Raw genomic sequence first — 14,376 nt, forward strand, 5'->3', positions numbered from 1 at the left:
TGGGAGTGGAGCAGTAATTTGGGTTTGTTTGGCTTGTTTTTGCTTCCTGTGCTTTTTTCTCTGCTGGTGTTGCTGTCTTTGATGACACTGCCAGCTGAACTGCTGCTGAGAGCGCCTTGGCTTCTGTGCACTGAACATTATTAATGGCTCTTGGCCACCTATTAACTTAAAGGTGGTTGGTGTTTCACCTTCTTACTAATTTCCAGAATCATGAAATCCAAAGTTGTTGGAGATTTCGGTGTTCCAGATCCAGTGGTGGTGGGCAAAGTTTCCATTCTCTCAGAGCAGCTCACAGGCAGTGGCTGAAACACACGCTGCTTATGCTGCTTGATCAGGAAAGCAGTGTCTAATGACAGATAACCTTTTGATTTTTCAGTTTACACCCTGCTGCTGTACTCACTGTTTGCATTTTTAGCCTGTGTATTGCTGTTGTATTGCTAGCCTTTAATTGAGGTGAGGTCAGATAAGGAAGCTGGCTGTGAACCTTTTGATGTTGCTGTGAATCTGATTTATTTAATTCAAACAGGAATCTCACCAAGCATTTCTCTCCCTTCCTGGTTTCCCTGCAGTCGGTCAGATACAGTGATGATAAGCAGCAGTGGAAAGCCCTGGAATTAGTCTTTGTGTGTCTTTTCTTGCCCTGTTCCATTTTCAGTGCTGAGCCATTTAGAAGCCAATGCCTCTTCAAGTGCTCTAAGGTGAGCTATTTTCACCTTAAAAACTTATCAGCTATGTGTGGATGCTGGCAGCTTAATTGCTGTGTCCCACAGCCAGCTCTTGAAAAACCAGTCAACCATCTTCACCATCCTTCTGGAGCAGCATGGAGCAGAGGGGCAGCCTCATTCCTGTGTTTCCATGGCCAGCTCAGGGCCACGACCGCAGGCCAAGAACACACTGTACAGCTTCCATTCTCTACTGTCCCTTTGTGACTTTCCCATCCCACCAGAGCTGGCTTGAGCCATGATGCCCCTGCCTCATTTTGAAGACCTCCAGGGTACCAAATGGTTTCCAGAGCAGTGTGAGCCCTCTGACCTTGACGGAGTGGCACCAGTTGGGCAGCGGCAGTCCCAGGGCTGCAGCTGTCCTGTGGCAGGACAAGTGGGCTGAGCTGTCAGGTTGAGCTGTGGGCTGGTGCTGCTCACATGGGTTGCAGTGGATGGTTGTGTGCCTTATCTGCTTCCTGTTAGTGCAGGATATATAGCAGGGCTGGCTGTTCATCATGCTGCCTTTCCCTGTAGGATGAAGGCAGAAGTAAAGTGCGGCTAACGGCACCAGTAAGTACAGCGGTTCCTATTTCACCTCCTATGTTACAGCATGTGCGTCTTTGTGGGGATGCAGGGACAAAAAAGTATTTGTGGTCTCATAATTTATGTAAACACAAGAATAGCTCCCTGTCCTGTTGCATTTAGGCATCTTCACGTACTATTAATGGCTTGAAAATATGAAGGTGTCTCATTGCTTGGTGAGATTTATTGCTAACAGAAGCAGTCCTTCGACTGCTCAGGATAGTGGGCTCTCTTGGCAGTGCAAGGAGACAAAGGCCATGGAAAATCTGTCAATAATCAATTCTTTGTAATATTCAAAAGGAGAATATAAATTGCAGACTGTACCTCAGGTTAGTATGTATTTTTTTTAATCCTGTTTTGGAACTTTCCTGTTCTGAGTGCGGTGCTCAGTGGATTCATCAAGCTGACGGCAAAGTGTTTGGAAAATTATAAATTTTGCCACTGCTGCCATAGCATCAGCTTTTCTTGCTGAGAAAGTCAACTGCTTTAAAAATTATCAAAGCCTGCCGAAATGCTTGATAGATTGATTGATTGATGCAATGTGCTCCATTCCTGCTCTGAAGCACAGCCCATCACTCGCATTGCTTTGTTCTTGCAAACTTTGGGATAGGCAGTGCTCAGCTCTCCCTTCACTTTGAGGTGTTATGGACATATTCACATCACTGGCAAAAGGAAATTAACATACCCTTTACAAATTTATGGTATTTAAGTTCGTCCATTGGATTTGCCTTCTGTTAAGCATACAGTTAACCTCTTTTCATTCCAATTAGTTGAAAACTAAGGATTTCCTTCCTTCTGTTTTGAACTGATATGTAAGAGGAAATCCGTGGATGTTCCTGTTTTGAGTAAACCTTTTACTAAGGAGTTCTGCTTGTGCATTTTAAAAAAGAATGGAAAGAAAAAGGTTATGTTGATTCAGAAAGAACATTAGAAGTAGCGGATCCATTTCTGAAGGCTTTGCAGCCAAAAAGCACAGTGCAAAAATGCTCTCTCCCTGTTTACTTTTAACCTCTGGTTTGTCTTGGATCTGATTCTTAGTAGGCGGTGTTATCTTACAGAAATTGCAGCCTCTCTCACCACCCCTTTTGTGTAAAGGGTCCTGCCTGTAAAAGCCTGAAAATGCATCCTCCTGGATTGCTGTTTTTCTTCTTAGCAGCGTGCTTCGCTCCCACAGCTGACTGCCAGAGCCAGAAGGTAAGTCTGCGGGTCTTTGTTTAAATGTTCATTGAGAAGTTCTTCATATTTGGATGGTAGCAAACAACACATATTTTCATCTACATTTAGTTAGGTGCAGAATAAAATCAGTAAAAACTGTAGGGCTGTAAGGTATCTTCTCTGTAGTCCAAACTGAGGAACTAAATATAAGGTTTAAGGGAGCTGCTAAGTTTTAAATTAGATGAAATTTGTCTATGTTCAGCATTGAACTTGAAAGAAACAACATCAGAGGGAAATACCCAGCATCTTCTGCTAGTTTCACTATGTGGGATGGGAACTCTGTATTCATCAGGACAGATCCTTAAATTTCCCAGGAGAATTTTGCCTTAAAAAAATTTTTTACAGTGTCACCAATTTGTCCCTTTGCAACAGTTTGATTCAAGTATATTTCCCAAAAGCTCCTCCACGAGGATTGTTGAATACTTTCCATTTTATTTCAATTTTGTTGATTTTTTTTTGCTTCCTTCATCTCTGTTCTTATGTTTAGCAGCAGCACGTAGGAGAATGTGTGATACCTTTGTCGACCTGTTCTCTAGGCTCCACGGTGAGGCAGCCCAGCTCCTGTGGGCTGGAATACACATTAATTCACATTATATTGTCTTCTGCCATCTCCTTCCTTGTGTCCTGCTGCTGGAGGAAAGAACTAATGCTAATCTTGGAGCTGGGGGGGGCATTTGGAAATTCCTTTGGTAAGGGAAACACGCTGTGGAGAGTTGTCTTGTTTTGAATGACACAGCAGGGCCTTGTGGGGAGCGGGCACAAGGACTCAAGGGTCTTGAGTCTCAAGGACTTGATTTAGAAAAAGCCAGAGGACTGGAAAGATCCTTCAGTATCAGACCTTTGGGTGGAAACTTCTGTATAGACTCTTGCATGAAAGGGCATAAATGAATACTAGGAAGGCTTGTAGGATCATTCCAGTGACTTGAGCACAAATATGAAGTGTCTCTAGGGTTGGATTTCATCTGTCTGCAGACGTGGGTTCAAGGCAGATGAGTTTCAGATTGTGTTCAGAGACACAGCTTGTGTCTTCAGCTGGTGGAAATGGAAATGTCTCTCTACTTGGAGACACTCTGTTGATCTCTGTAATCACTGAAGACTCTGGCTTGGCATGGAGCAGTTACATTATCAGGTAGTGAGTACCCACTTACAGAGAAGTTGAATGTTTTGAATCACCTCTGGAGCAGTTTATTTAATCCAGGAATAACTCCCTTTTAGAGTTTTTTCCTCAAAAATTCCCTCTTTATGGAGAAAGAGAAGAAACATTTGAAAGGTTATAATGGGAGAGAAGGAAAAATAAGGATCTAATGAAGCCTTCTCTGGCAGTTTAGAAAACCCATTGGATCTGATTGGAATAAAAGTGCTGTGATTCCGCAGGAGGCTTTTCTTGGCTCATAGGGGCCACTGAGAGAGGAGAGAGATTGTGTGCTACCTGTTTGTCAGTGATGTTACCTCAAGGCTCAGCTTTAATGGTTCAAACATGACAGCAACTTTATTTGTCTGATTTGGTTTTTTATATCTCTTGCTATGGGCTGGGGAAGATGCCGCAGATGTGAGAACCATGGAAGTTTTTCTGCTGGGAGGAGGCCAATCCCAGGCTGTGCTGGTGGAGGAATGGAGGCAGGTGGGAAATGAGGAGAGTGGTGTCATCATCCCCATGTTCCCGTGCTCTTCAGCTGAGATGCTGGGAAACACACAGGGCAACAATAGATCTCATGTTACGTGATCTCTGAGCTTGATTGTTCACCCTTAAGCGTCTTCCCTGAAAAAGTGTGAAGAGTCTCTGTGTCCAGGAGCTGCTGCTGTGTTCAGCTCAGGAGTTATTGAGAGCTCCTTGGGCAGGGACATGACTACAATGACTCGAGCATGTGTCTACAGCTCTGTTTCGTAAAGGGCAAATGCACTGGAAAATTGGTGATTCATTAAATAATGGCTATTTCCAGAGCTGGCTCCCAGGATTGTTGGAGCCCAACACTGACGTCCAAATATGTTTTTCTTTCTTCCTTGAGACTTTTACCGTGCAGAAGGATTTGTGCTATGGTTTGGAAGTAAAAGATAAAGAGTGAAAATGGGGGGAATGAAACTAGCCCTTACGAAATACTTCCCAGCTTATCCTCTTGAGGTGGAATAAGAGAAACGAGCACTTGAGAAGTGAGGGACATCTGTTCAGAGAGGAGGGAAGGAAACACTGCAGCATCCAGAAGCTTTGATGTGTCTCAGCTGAGTGCAGAGAGTAGTGGTTGCTCTTGCACAAGCATTTGGGTGCAGGGAGAGAGCACAGCACAGCCTGGAAGACAGAGGCACCCTGCTCTTAACTTTTTTTTGGCTACAGGTGGATGTCTTCTGCTTTAAAAAATTCTTTTCATTTTCATGATAATTGAGAGCATCAGTCCTCCTTTCCTGTTCCTTTGTACATGAACTGTGACCCAGTCCAGGCTCATATCACCTGATGAGAACAGTGACTGTCACCAGGCAGCACTGCTGCATCACAAGGACAGACATTCCCTCCTGCTGCTTCCTTTTCAGTGGCTTTGCACTTCGAAACAGCAGTCAAAAATGAGCCCAAGGGAGCAGTGCATCATTGTTTTCCATGAGGCTGTGCCCCAGGAGCCACTTCTGACTCAAACTTCTGTCTGTTCTTCATCCTCTCCAGATTTTGAGTATCCAGACTGTTGCATTTGGGTCCTTTGATTCCCTCTTCTGCTTTCCTAAGAAGCAAAACTCTCCAGAAAATGACTGCTTCATCAGTTCTGTCACTCAAATTAGAAGGGAATTTTTTCTTTTTTAATACTTTTCCACTCAGCTGTTTTCTTCCTCTTTCCTCCTGCCTATTGCTGCTGACACAAGCATATTTCCTTGTAAAAAGGGGAAGATCTTACTGGAAAGCTGCCTAATGCTTATCAAGTGTCTCCATAGGGTAGAAGGGATTCTACAATAACTGTCTTGTCTGCAAGTAATTAAACATGCCAACAGGTGGGAATGACAAACATCCATCTCTCCCACTCTTCATTTCCATTGAGAAATGGAGCCACATTGTTGAAGGAAAGAGAAGGGAAATAGAAAAATGTATGAATAATGGTGGCTTCCTCCACCACCATGACAGAGAACACATTTAATGGCCCAACTGTGTCTGATGCCTGCAAGCACAGATGAAGTAGAAGATTGGAGAATTTTAATTTGGTATTTTGTGCTCTACTGTTTATGGTCTTTTTTGTAAGATAGGGTGGCTCAGATACCTGGTAAAGGTTTGTGGCATAATTCTAACTCACAGGAAGGAGTTCACATCTCAATTTCTTGCTCAGGCATCTTCCCATTTCTTTTTCTGAGGCATTGTCTCAGGAAACAGGCTAACGCTGGGATTCCATGAGACTAAAAAGACAGGAGCTGTGCTGCTCTGTGAGACCCATGTGCCTGGCTTCAACTGGCTCCATTTAAAAGCCCAGCTTTAATATGGAGTCCTAATTTAGGATCCAGTCAAGATGGCTGGATGGGCTTCTTCCCTACCCCATCAATGGCACTGCTGATCTTTACAGACACAGTACTCTGGAGGCAGCACCTTGTTTATTCATCCATATTTTTTGTCTTTGTTTTGCTCCATGAAAAACGGGAGATCTCCTCTGCCTGCTCTGCGTGGGTGGAAGCGTAAGGAACAGCAAAGCTGATCTCTGTTCTGCTGGATAATAGCAGTAAGGCTGGTGCTCACAGGGGAGGTGGATTTGGTGGATCTCAGATTGGTTTTGATCTCTTTAGAATGCAAGGGAGTCCTTGACATAAGAGGTTCCATAGGGATTCTGCCAGGGAACTGGAGGTTGCTGTGTGGCAGGAAAGCCTCAGAAGCACAACTAGAAGTTAATATCCATGGGTGTAGTGGTTTCACGTTCACCACATTCTGGATCCTGAATTTAGTGTAGTGGTCTTAGTGTTTATTTTCTTTCTGTGGGAGAAATATTAGGAGAAAAGCGAAGCAGGCTCAAGCTTACAAATGAACAAGTAGTTTTATTAACACACACTAAAAGAATGGAAAAAGAAAGTTAGGAAAAAAACCTAAAACACAACAGAATGAAACTCCAAAACACTCTTCCTTGCCCCTGCAAAGTGTTAACTTTTTTACAAAACAACGTAGAGAGATACAACCTGTGATTTTCAGTCAGTTTCACCATTTAAACATAATCTTTCATCACTTTGGGAGAGGATTCTCTCTAGAGTCCCATGAAGACCCTTGCCACGAGACTACAACAGTCTTGTGGCTCCTAAAGTCACAAATCTGCAACCACCCGGAGTTTTTGCAGATTGTGCTGTTCCACCCATTAGCAGCCTTTCCCCTGGTTACTTATGGGCCTCTCAGTGTATCTGGGGTACTGTTTAAAAATGCTTCTTCTAGTACAAAGCGAGGATTCTCTTTTTCTGTCTTTAAAATCATCTCTATCTCAAAAGAAATAAAGACCTCCTTTTACCCCAGGAGCCAAGGGCTTCAAATCACTTTCTCTCTAAAATCATCTTTGTCTCAAAGGCTGAGACCTCCGTTTAACCCAGGAGTGAGGGCTTTAAGGTTCTCACTTAAATCTCAATCATATCAGTCCTCAATTCTGATTAGAACCAGCATTCCCCTAAACAACATTAAGATGTTATAAGGAACAGTCCATTTCTCCACAGTTTACCACAGAGAAGGCTGGTTAAAAATGTCCACATCCTCAATCCCATTGTCCAATAATACTATCAGTTCTTTCACTCTTGATCCACTGACTTAATGCAGTGTCTTTTCTATGTCCACTCTGTCTCTTTCTTCTCTTTCTCAGGGAAGGGATAGACCTTGGAAGCTTCATATTGCCAGGAAGGGGTTCAATCTGCCCAGGCCTGCAGTGGCCATGTGCTCTCTGCCCCGGGCTGCAGGGCTGCAGAGACACAAAGCCGTGCTGATGGGGGAGGCTGGTGGATGTCCTCTCCTCCACCCCTTGGTCTCATTGATGGTGGCTCAGCTCAGAGTTGGTACAAAGCTGCAGGCTTTCTTTCTCTGCTGCCAGCCGTTCTTGAGGCGGGCCATGGCTTGGCCCCCTCTGCCGCGGCTCTGAACACGTGGCCAGCACTGCCGAGCTGCGGCCGCCCCTCTCTCCTGCTGGCAGCCAGGGGAAAGGGGACACAGACGGGAGAAAAGGGGGTTCAGACAGGGAAAAGGGGGCTCAGCCTGGGGAAAAGGGGGCTCAGCCAGGGAAAAGGGGGCTCAGCTGGGGGAAAGGGGGTTCAGCCTGGGGAAAGGGGCTCAGCCTGGGGAAAAGGGGGCTCAGCCGGGGGAAAGGGGACACAGCGGGGGAAAGGGGGCTCAGCCTGGGGAAAGGGGGCTCAGCCGGGGGAAAGGGGGCTCAGCCTGGGGAAAGGGGGCTCAGCCAGGAGAAAAGGGGGCTCAGCCGGCCCAGGCTGCTCCCCGTGCCGCCAGCAGCTCCCAGAGGCCGGGCCGGGCCCGGCACAGCCGCCCAAGGGCAGCGGGGCCTGAGCCAGGCCCTGCTCTGCTGCTCACGATGTTACCTGGTGACTGTCCCGAAAGCAAGAGAGCGACCTGCAGGAAATTACGGTTTTTATGGGTACTTCCCAAAGTCGCAATTAACATCCTCAGTAGTCAAAACAGATGCCAATATCCCAAACTAGTCTTCTGATAGGACCCTGTCTTTTCTAAAGCAATTCTAAAGTCCTGACAGGGAAAAGCATTCCTCATTCCTCCTTAACTAAAAACTAAACTGTGCTAACTCATGACAATGGGAAGGGCAACCACAGGCACAGAAACAATTTCCTTCACTGGGCGGCATGCTTGCATGTATGGCTGCAGAAGGTGGATCCATAAATATGAGGAAAAGCTCAATGACTCCAGTCAGAGGGAAGGAGTTAGGAAATATTCCAGGGACGTGTCCCTCTGGACTTGAGACATGAGAGTTATCTCTCAGGAGGTTTTGCTGACAGGGTCTGCTGCCAGTCATCTGGGAGGGCCTTCCTGAGCTCTTGATAACTGATGGGAACTTCCTCCCTTGCCTTGAGGCAAATGTATGTGTCTGGGCTTAAGTTCAGAGGAAGCAAAGCTGAGACTGCTGATGGGAATCCAAAACAAGGAGTTCTGGGGACAGGAGGGCTGCTGCATTATCAACATTGTTCCGGATTGACTTAAAAATTCCAGATCAAGGTCTCCTCCCAAAATTTGATCTAATGTTTTTATTTTCAGAAAATACAGTACCTGTAGAGGCACAGCTAGGATGAGCTCTGTAGGTTTTTTCTAGTCAATGGCCTTCTGGGGCGTACACAGCTCGTGCCTCCCAACTTTTCTCTGTCATCGGCAGCGGCAAATACTGTCTGTTTTCAAAATTACCAATGAGGTTTCCATGCAGTTGCTTGTTTCCAGAAATTTAGCAATTCAAGGAAACACATTTGGAGCAAAGTCACAGGTTTTAATGACAGTTTGGCAGGTGATGATGACCATTCACTCTGAGGCTGTACTTTACCATCTGTGTTTCACTTGGAGGAGCAAGGTTGTGCAGGGGTGCAGGAAAGCCCTGTGAGGAAAATCAAACCCCTAAATTAATTCTGTTTGGGTGAAATGACTTAGCTGCCTTATTCACCAACCATGTAATATATCCAAGTGTCCTACGTGATCTTCATGCCAATGTTTGTGAGTCCTTCTCACCTGAGATCAAAGCACCATGGTGTTCAGAGAGGTGCAGAGCACATTTCCTTTTCATCCACCCCTCTGTGCCTCCTCACAGACAATTGCAATGAGAAATATTTCTGTGAGCAGCTCCTGGCTCTGGGAAATAGACTGAACTAACACAGTCAGCTCTGCAGGCCCGTGGAACAGCAATGAACTGGATTTTATCAGTGGCATGGAAAAGATAAATGCTGTGTTGCCTTTAATTCAGTGTCTTCTGGCAAAGGTTTTTAATTTAGGGCTTGTCCTCACACACCACTACCACATGTTTGTAAAAGATCAGCTGAAATTAGCAGTGCAGAGCTGTGATTATTTTGGAAACGGTTAGACTATTTCCTGTGGGTTGTAGGGAAAGGACAAGATAGCTGTGATCAGCCCTGTTTCTTCTAGCTGAGATCCAGGTGGGTCCCAGCATGCAGCACCATGGCAGGGGGGTTTAGTCCACGGGAGTGTGTGTTACCTCCCAGCAGCTGCCCTGGCCACTGCCCTCCCCAGTGATATCTAATGAATGGTGCGACTTGATGAAATTTTACAAGATTGGCAAGAAAAGTGCCTAGGATAACAATTTAATCTGGGGCTATTTCCATTCTGTTTCTTCTTTTTAAGTTAAAATCCATGCGATGCAATGTCAAGACGATGTTCACCTTGAATACAGCGTGTACTTCTTGTGCTGCAGTGCCTAAAATGTTGTGTCCAAGAGGCTGGTTAAAGACCACCCAAAGATCAGGGGTGAGGGACTGCAGGTAAGGCCTATTTCCTAACTCTGTTGTGCTTTTGGTGCAGCCCTTCTATGCAGGAAGTAGTGTGTGTCTTCAGGAGAACACACACGTAAAGCTGTAAAAGTCCACAGAGTTTTGTTTTCAGGTGGGTTTACGGCCATTAATTATTGTTGCTTCTGTGTCCTTGCAAATCCCATGGACTTTTTCTGGGCAGGTTCTATATACACAGGGCAGTTAAATGACAATAACCTCTTAACTTGCCCTAAACAACCTGAGTTTGCTAATCCTGCTGTAGCAATTTAACAAAAGTCTGTCTAGCACAGAAACCTGTTTCAGACCCAGAATTCCTTAGTGGCTTATTAGGAAAATAATATAATGATAGTTCCCCTTGTATATCCTCCCAGCTTCCAGCAATAATCCTCTGAACTTTTAACCTTCCTAGTTCACTTTATGACAATTGCTTGTTCATGTGTTCCTTGCTCCTACTCTGTTGAACTTGGTTGGTAGGAAAAGGATGAAGGAAAACTGAATTTATTAGGAGGCTTTTGTAAAATGAAACACTATAGATTATTGTTGGTGTGTGCATTCAGCAGTGAATGTTAACTGTGAATATACAGCTCCATTGTCCGCTCTTTGATTCCCTCAAAACACTTTAAAAATAGCAGTGGCCGTTCTGCAGTTTATAGCAGTTTTTGCACACACACACAGGAGTCAGATGGAAGCCAAAGCAGCAATGCTATTGAGACAATTTCCAAGTTCCTTTTGGGAAGGATGTGGTGCCAAAAATAAAATGAAGTGTAAGAATAATGTGAGTCTATGCAGTTTTTCTGTGTGTTATCTACTCTTGTGGTGGTTGTTGGACAGACCCAAGAATAGTTTTGTAGCGCGTACGTGCAGAACAAGAGGCACTGCCACCAAGGACTCACCCTGTGAGTAGAGGGGCGGGATGACGGGTTGAAAAGAAGATGCTTCTTTGAGGGATTTAAGGCTTTTGTCCAAGATTGATTAGAGAATCTGTGAATAATATGGCTATTATATCCAAATTTACAGCATTTTGATCTGTAATCTTTAGTAAAAGACAGAAAAGGATGAGTCCTGAAAGGAGATTTTGTTCTTCTAAACTTATTTTAGGTATGAAGTCGAATGCTGAGTCACTCTGGAAATCCTAACTTTGTTTCTGTGCTGTTTAACCCTTCAGGACCCAAGGTTTCTGTTCTGATGCAAGATCCTGTCTCATGCCCAGTCCCTGACAGGTTTCTTCTAACCAGTCTTTGAGGCTCAGATCAGTGGGACTCTTTAGAGAAGGCATAATTGGAGTGAAACCTCTTGTGTGTGCATGTGGAACAGGGGATGAGGGCCCATCCTTCCCTTCGGAGCTCAGGGTGCTGCAGTGTGATTGCCTAGAAACCCTCCAACAGTGCTGGATTTGCAGTATAATCATAATCTTGGATTATTCTTTTTAAGATACTCTGTCAAGTTAGGAGAAAATACCCTTTCCCTGCCAGGGTGCCACCACATGTGTAAGAAGGAAATTGAGGAGAGAAAGTGCTGTCCAGGATTCTGGGGTACGGAGTGTTATGGTAAGTCTGGGGGGTTTTACAACAACCCCCAACTGTTGAACGGGTCAAACCAGTTTTAATAGGAGGCATTAAATATATATTGAGGTGATTAATTTTCATTATTCCTTGAACGCTCACAAGGTCTCCATTATCTGTCTGGGAGCATATCTGTCTGTTCAGCGCATAATCTCTGCTCCAGATGAGTTGAATCCCCTTACATTTAACACATAACATAACCTCCTGTGGTGGAACTTCCTTTTGTCTCTTCTATAAAAATAAACTTTTGGAAAGGGATGTTTTTGTTCCTCTTTACAAAAGTTTCCAAAGGAAGAGGAAGATCTTTCCGATATCCCTGTTGTCTGCAGCGCGTGTGCCACGTGTGCTGCTCTATAGTCTGGAGTTAGTCAGCCGTTCAGCCACAGAAAATACTTAGCAATTCCAACCCAAGGTGAAAATAACCATCCTGAAACTCCCACTCAGATTTATGCCAAGTAATGAGAATTTGTCTTGTCTCAAAAACCTGAAAGCAAGATCTACTAAGCTAAACATTTCTCTCGCGTTTGGCTGGTGGAATATGGAAAGATCCCCTCCAGTTCTGCAGAAGATGGGAGACTGCTTGAGAGCTTGAACCTGTTCTCATACTGGCTTTGAATAAGCAGCTAGTTTCATCAGAGAAATCACAGATTTCAGAATTATCAGAAACAGTCCTCAGAATCTGAGGTACCCCACTCTAAAGATATGGGGACCCTGTTTTTCTGGGCACAATTCCAGCTCTTCATAAAGAGCTGAAAATGCTCAGTGTCTTTGCAAAGCAGGCTCTTGTCTGTTCCTAGTTCCAGAACTGCCCTCACCTCTCAGTGCTGCTGGCAGCAGCGGCCCAACCTCAAAAGATGTTTCAGTGCCTTTGTTGAAATGTAGTTATGGCTTGTTGGGACTTTTCCTTAGACCTTTCACTGCTGGGCCAGTGTTAGGCATGCTGAATAATTTGCTGGTGAAGAGGCCTTTGTTTTGTACAGGTGGAATACCTGGTGGAGGAGGAGATGGAGGGTGCTGGTTGTTCAATTCAATCTTATCTGTCCTGTCTCTTACCTGCTAGAGTGTCCAGGTGGCTCTGAAAATCCCTGCAGTGGCCATGGGACATGCTTGGATGGTATACAGCAAAATGGGACCTGCATCTGCAAGGTCAGTGCATGAGTTACTCTGAGGGTGATGTGCTTTGTCAGAGGGAGTTGTTTGTGTGGTGCCTGTGCAGGTGCAGGTGGGTGGAGGCCGCCCTTCTGCCTGGAAGGCCATTTGCAGCTTCCTTCATCCCAGCATCAGCGTCTGTGGTTTTCCTGCAGCACTGGTGTCGGCGATAGCACTAAAACACTGTTAGTGATGGTGTGGAGTTGGGAAGAGTCTCAAGGATGAAATAAGGAAAGAATTGCATTCATTTAACCCCTGATCTGTTGAAATGATTGTGTCTGTGGCTGCAAGAAGCCCTGAGACACTTGGCTGTTCATGAGCTGTACCCAGGTAGGCAGAGGCTCCCCCTCTCAGGAAAAGCAGGAGAGATGAGAAAGAGAATTTAGGGCAGATTTTTTATTTTTTTTTTCTTTCTTCTTCTTTTTTCTTTACCACTCCAGACTTAGTGTAACCAAACAGTTCCTGCACATTTTAATTGAATATAGTGGTGTTTCTGAAATGTGTAGGGTAATGAATCAGTGTCAGACTTGAAACCTCCCCTGATGAACTGTATATATTTACAGCATCCTTAATTAACAGCAAATCCTACCTCTTGGAACTCGTCTTTGAAAAAAGTTGATTTTGTATTTATCTCAAAGACATCTTATATCAACTAAAATGCATGCTGAAGGTCCCTGAACCCTGTAAAATCAATGTAAAAAATCCCATCGGTGTTAATGGATTCCAGATTCCTTATTCAGAGAGATATCAGGAGCCAGCTGGAACATTCCTGTCTGTCTCTAATTAGGACATTATTTTCTCAGTACCCACCAGAGTTTCCTGGCATTTGCATGTCCTCTGTGTGTCAGCTCACATTGGCATCTCCTTTGCTGTGGGGGCTGGTTATTACTGGAGCACTGAACAGATCAGTTTTCTTCACTGTGTTGCTTCAGATGTCACAGAAAATCAAAAGTGGGGAGAGACTTTAAACTGTATTGATGTGTGAAACAATAGAATGACATAGAAAAATAATATCTGGCACATTTTGGGGCCTTTCTAGGAGCAATACAGTGGGTATGGCTGCCAGAATTGCCGGGATGAAAATCGTTTCGGCCCAGACTGTCAGTCAGGTAAGAACAAGTCATTCAAGTGAAACCTCCACAAAAATGACTGAAAACAAGGAAGGAGTGGGAAGAGGTTGAGTGAGGAACGTGCTGGAGAAGGCAAAAGTGGCAGAGAGCTGGCACTGTTCAATAGCAGGTGTCTGGGACATTTTGTCTTTGTGCCCTTCTGCACCAACCCATTAAATAAATGATTCTCAGTCTCTCACTCAAACAGTCCATTTTCCCTATTGGAATTCCCTCTCCCTCCTTACCAGGGCTATCCCACTTTCTCTTTCTAACCTGCATCCCTGAAACAACCCACACTCACTACCCAGCTGTTTTTCAGGCTCCTATAACAGCTCCACTTGTGTCCCAGCTTCTTCCTTGCTACCCTCTATAAAAAAACGCTTACACACTGTGCTGCCTTTCATGTATGGCATTTTGGGAAGTGAATTATGGGCAGTGCAGCTTGGCTGCTACGGGGCCCTTTTTGTCTAGCTCCTGCTTCCTTGTGTCCCCACAGGCAAGATAGGTGTGATCTTGGTGGTTGTGCTCATGTGTTAAAACACACCAGAAAAGCTGGTCTAGGTCTTGCATTCAGGGCTGCTCTTACCTCATCTTCTTGAGCCCAGGACAACCAATTGACCT

At 44.8% G+C, this 14,376-nt stretch overlaps 1 protein-coding gene across 1 annotated transcript in view; it reads left to right on the forward strand.

The window, feature by feature from the left end:
* The first annotated feature begins 960 nt into the window (after window positions 1–960).
* STAB1 (stabilin 1) overlaps window positions 961–14,376 on the forward strand; it is a 54,902-nt gene continuing 41,486 nt past the window's right edge. Inside the window, exons 1-6 of the mRNA XM_040076523.2 lie at window positions 961–1,098; window positions 2,328–2,480; window positions 9,790–9,926; window positions 11,367–11,482; window positions 12,558–12,643; window positions 13,686–13,755. Of these exons, the coding sequence (XP_039932457.1) occupies window positions 961–1,098; window positions 2,328–2,480; window positions 9,790–9,926; window positions 11,367–11,482; window positions 12,558–12,643; window positions 13,686–13,755 (700 nt within the window). The remainder of the gene's footprint in view (window positions 1,099–2,327; window positions 2,481–9,789; window positions 9,927–11,366; window positions 11,483–12,557; window positions 12,644–13,685; window positions 13,756–14,376) is intronic.

This window comes from Hirundo rustica, chromosome 12, assembly GCF_015227805.2.
Source record: "Hirundo rustica isolate bHirRus1 chromosome 12, bHirRus1.pri.v3, whole genome shotgun sequence".
Taxonomy (NCBI): domain Eukaryota; kingdom Metazoa; phylum Chordata; class Aves; order Passeriformes; family Hirundinidae; genus Hirundo; species Hirundo rustica.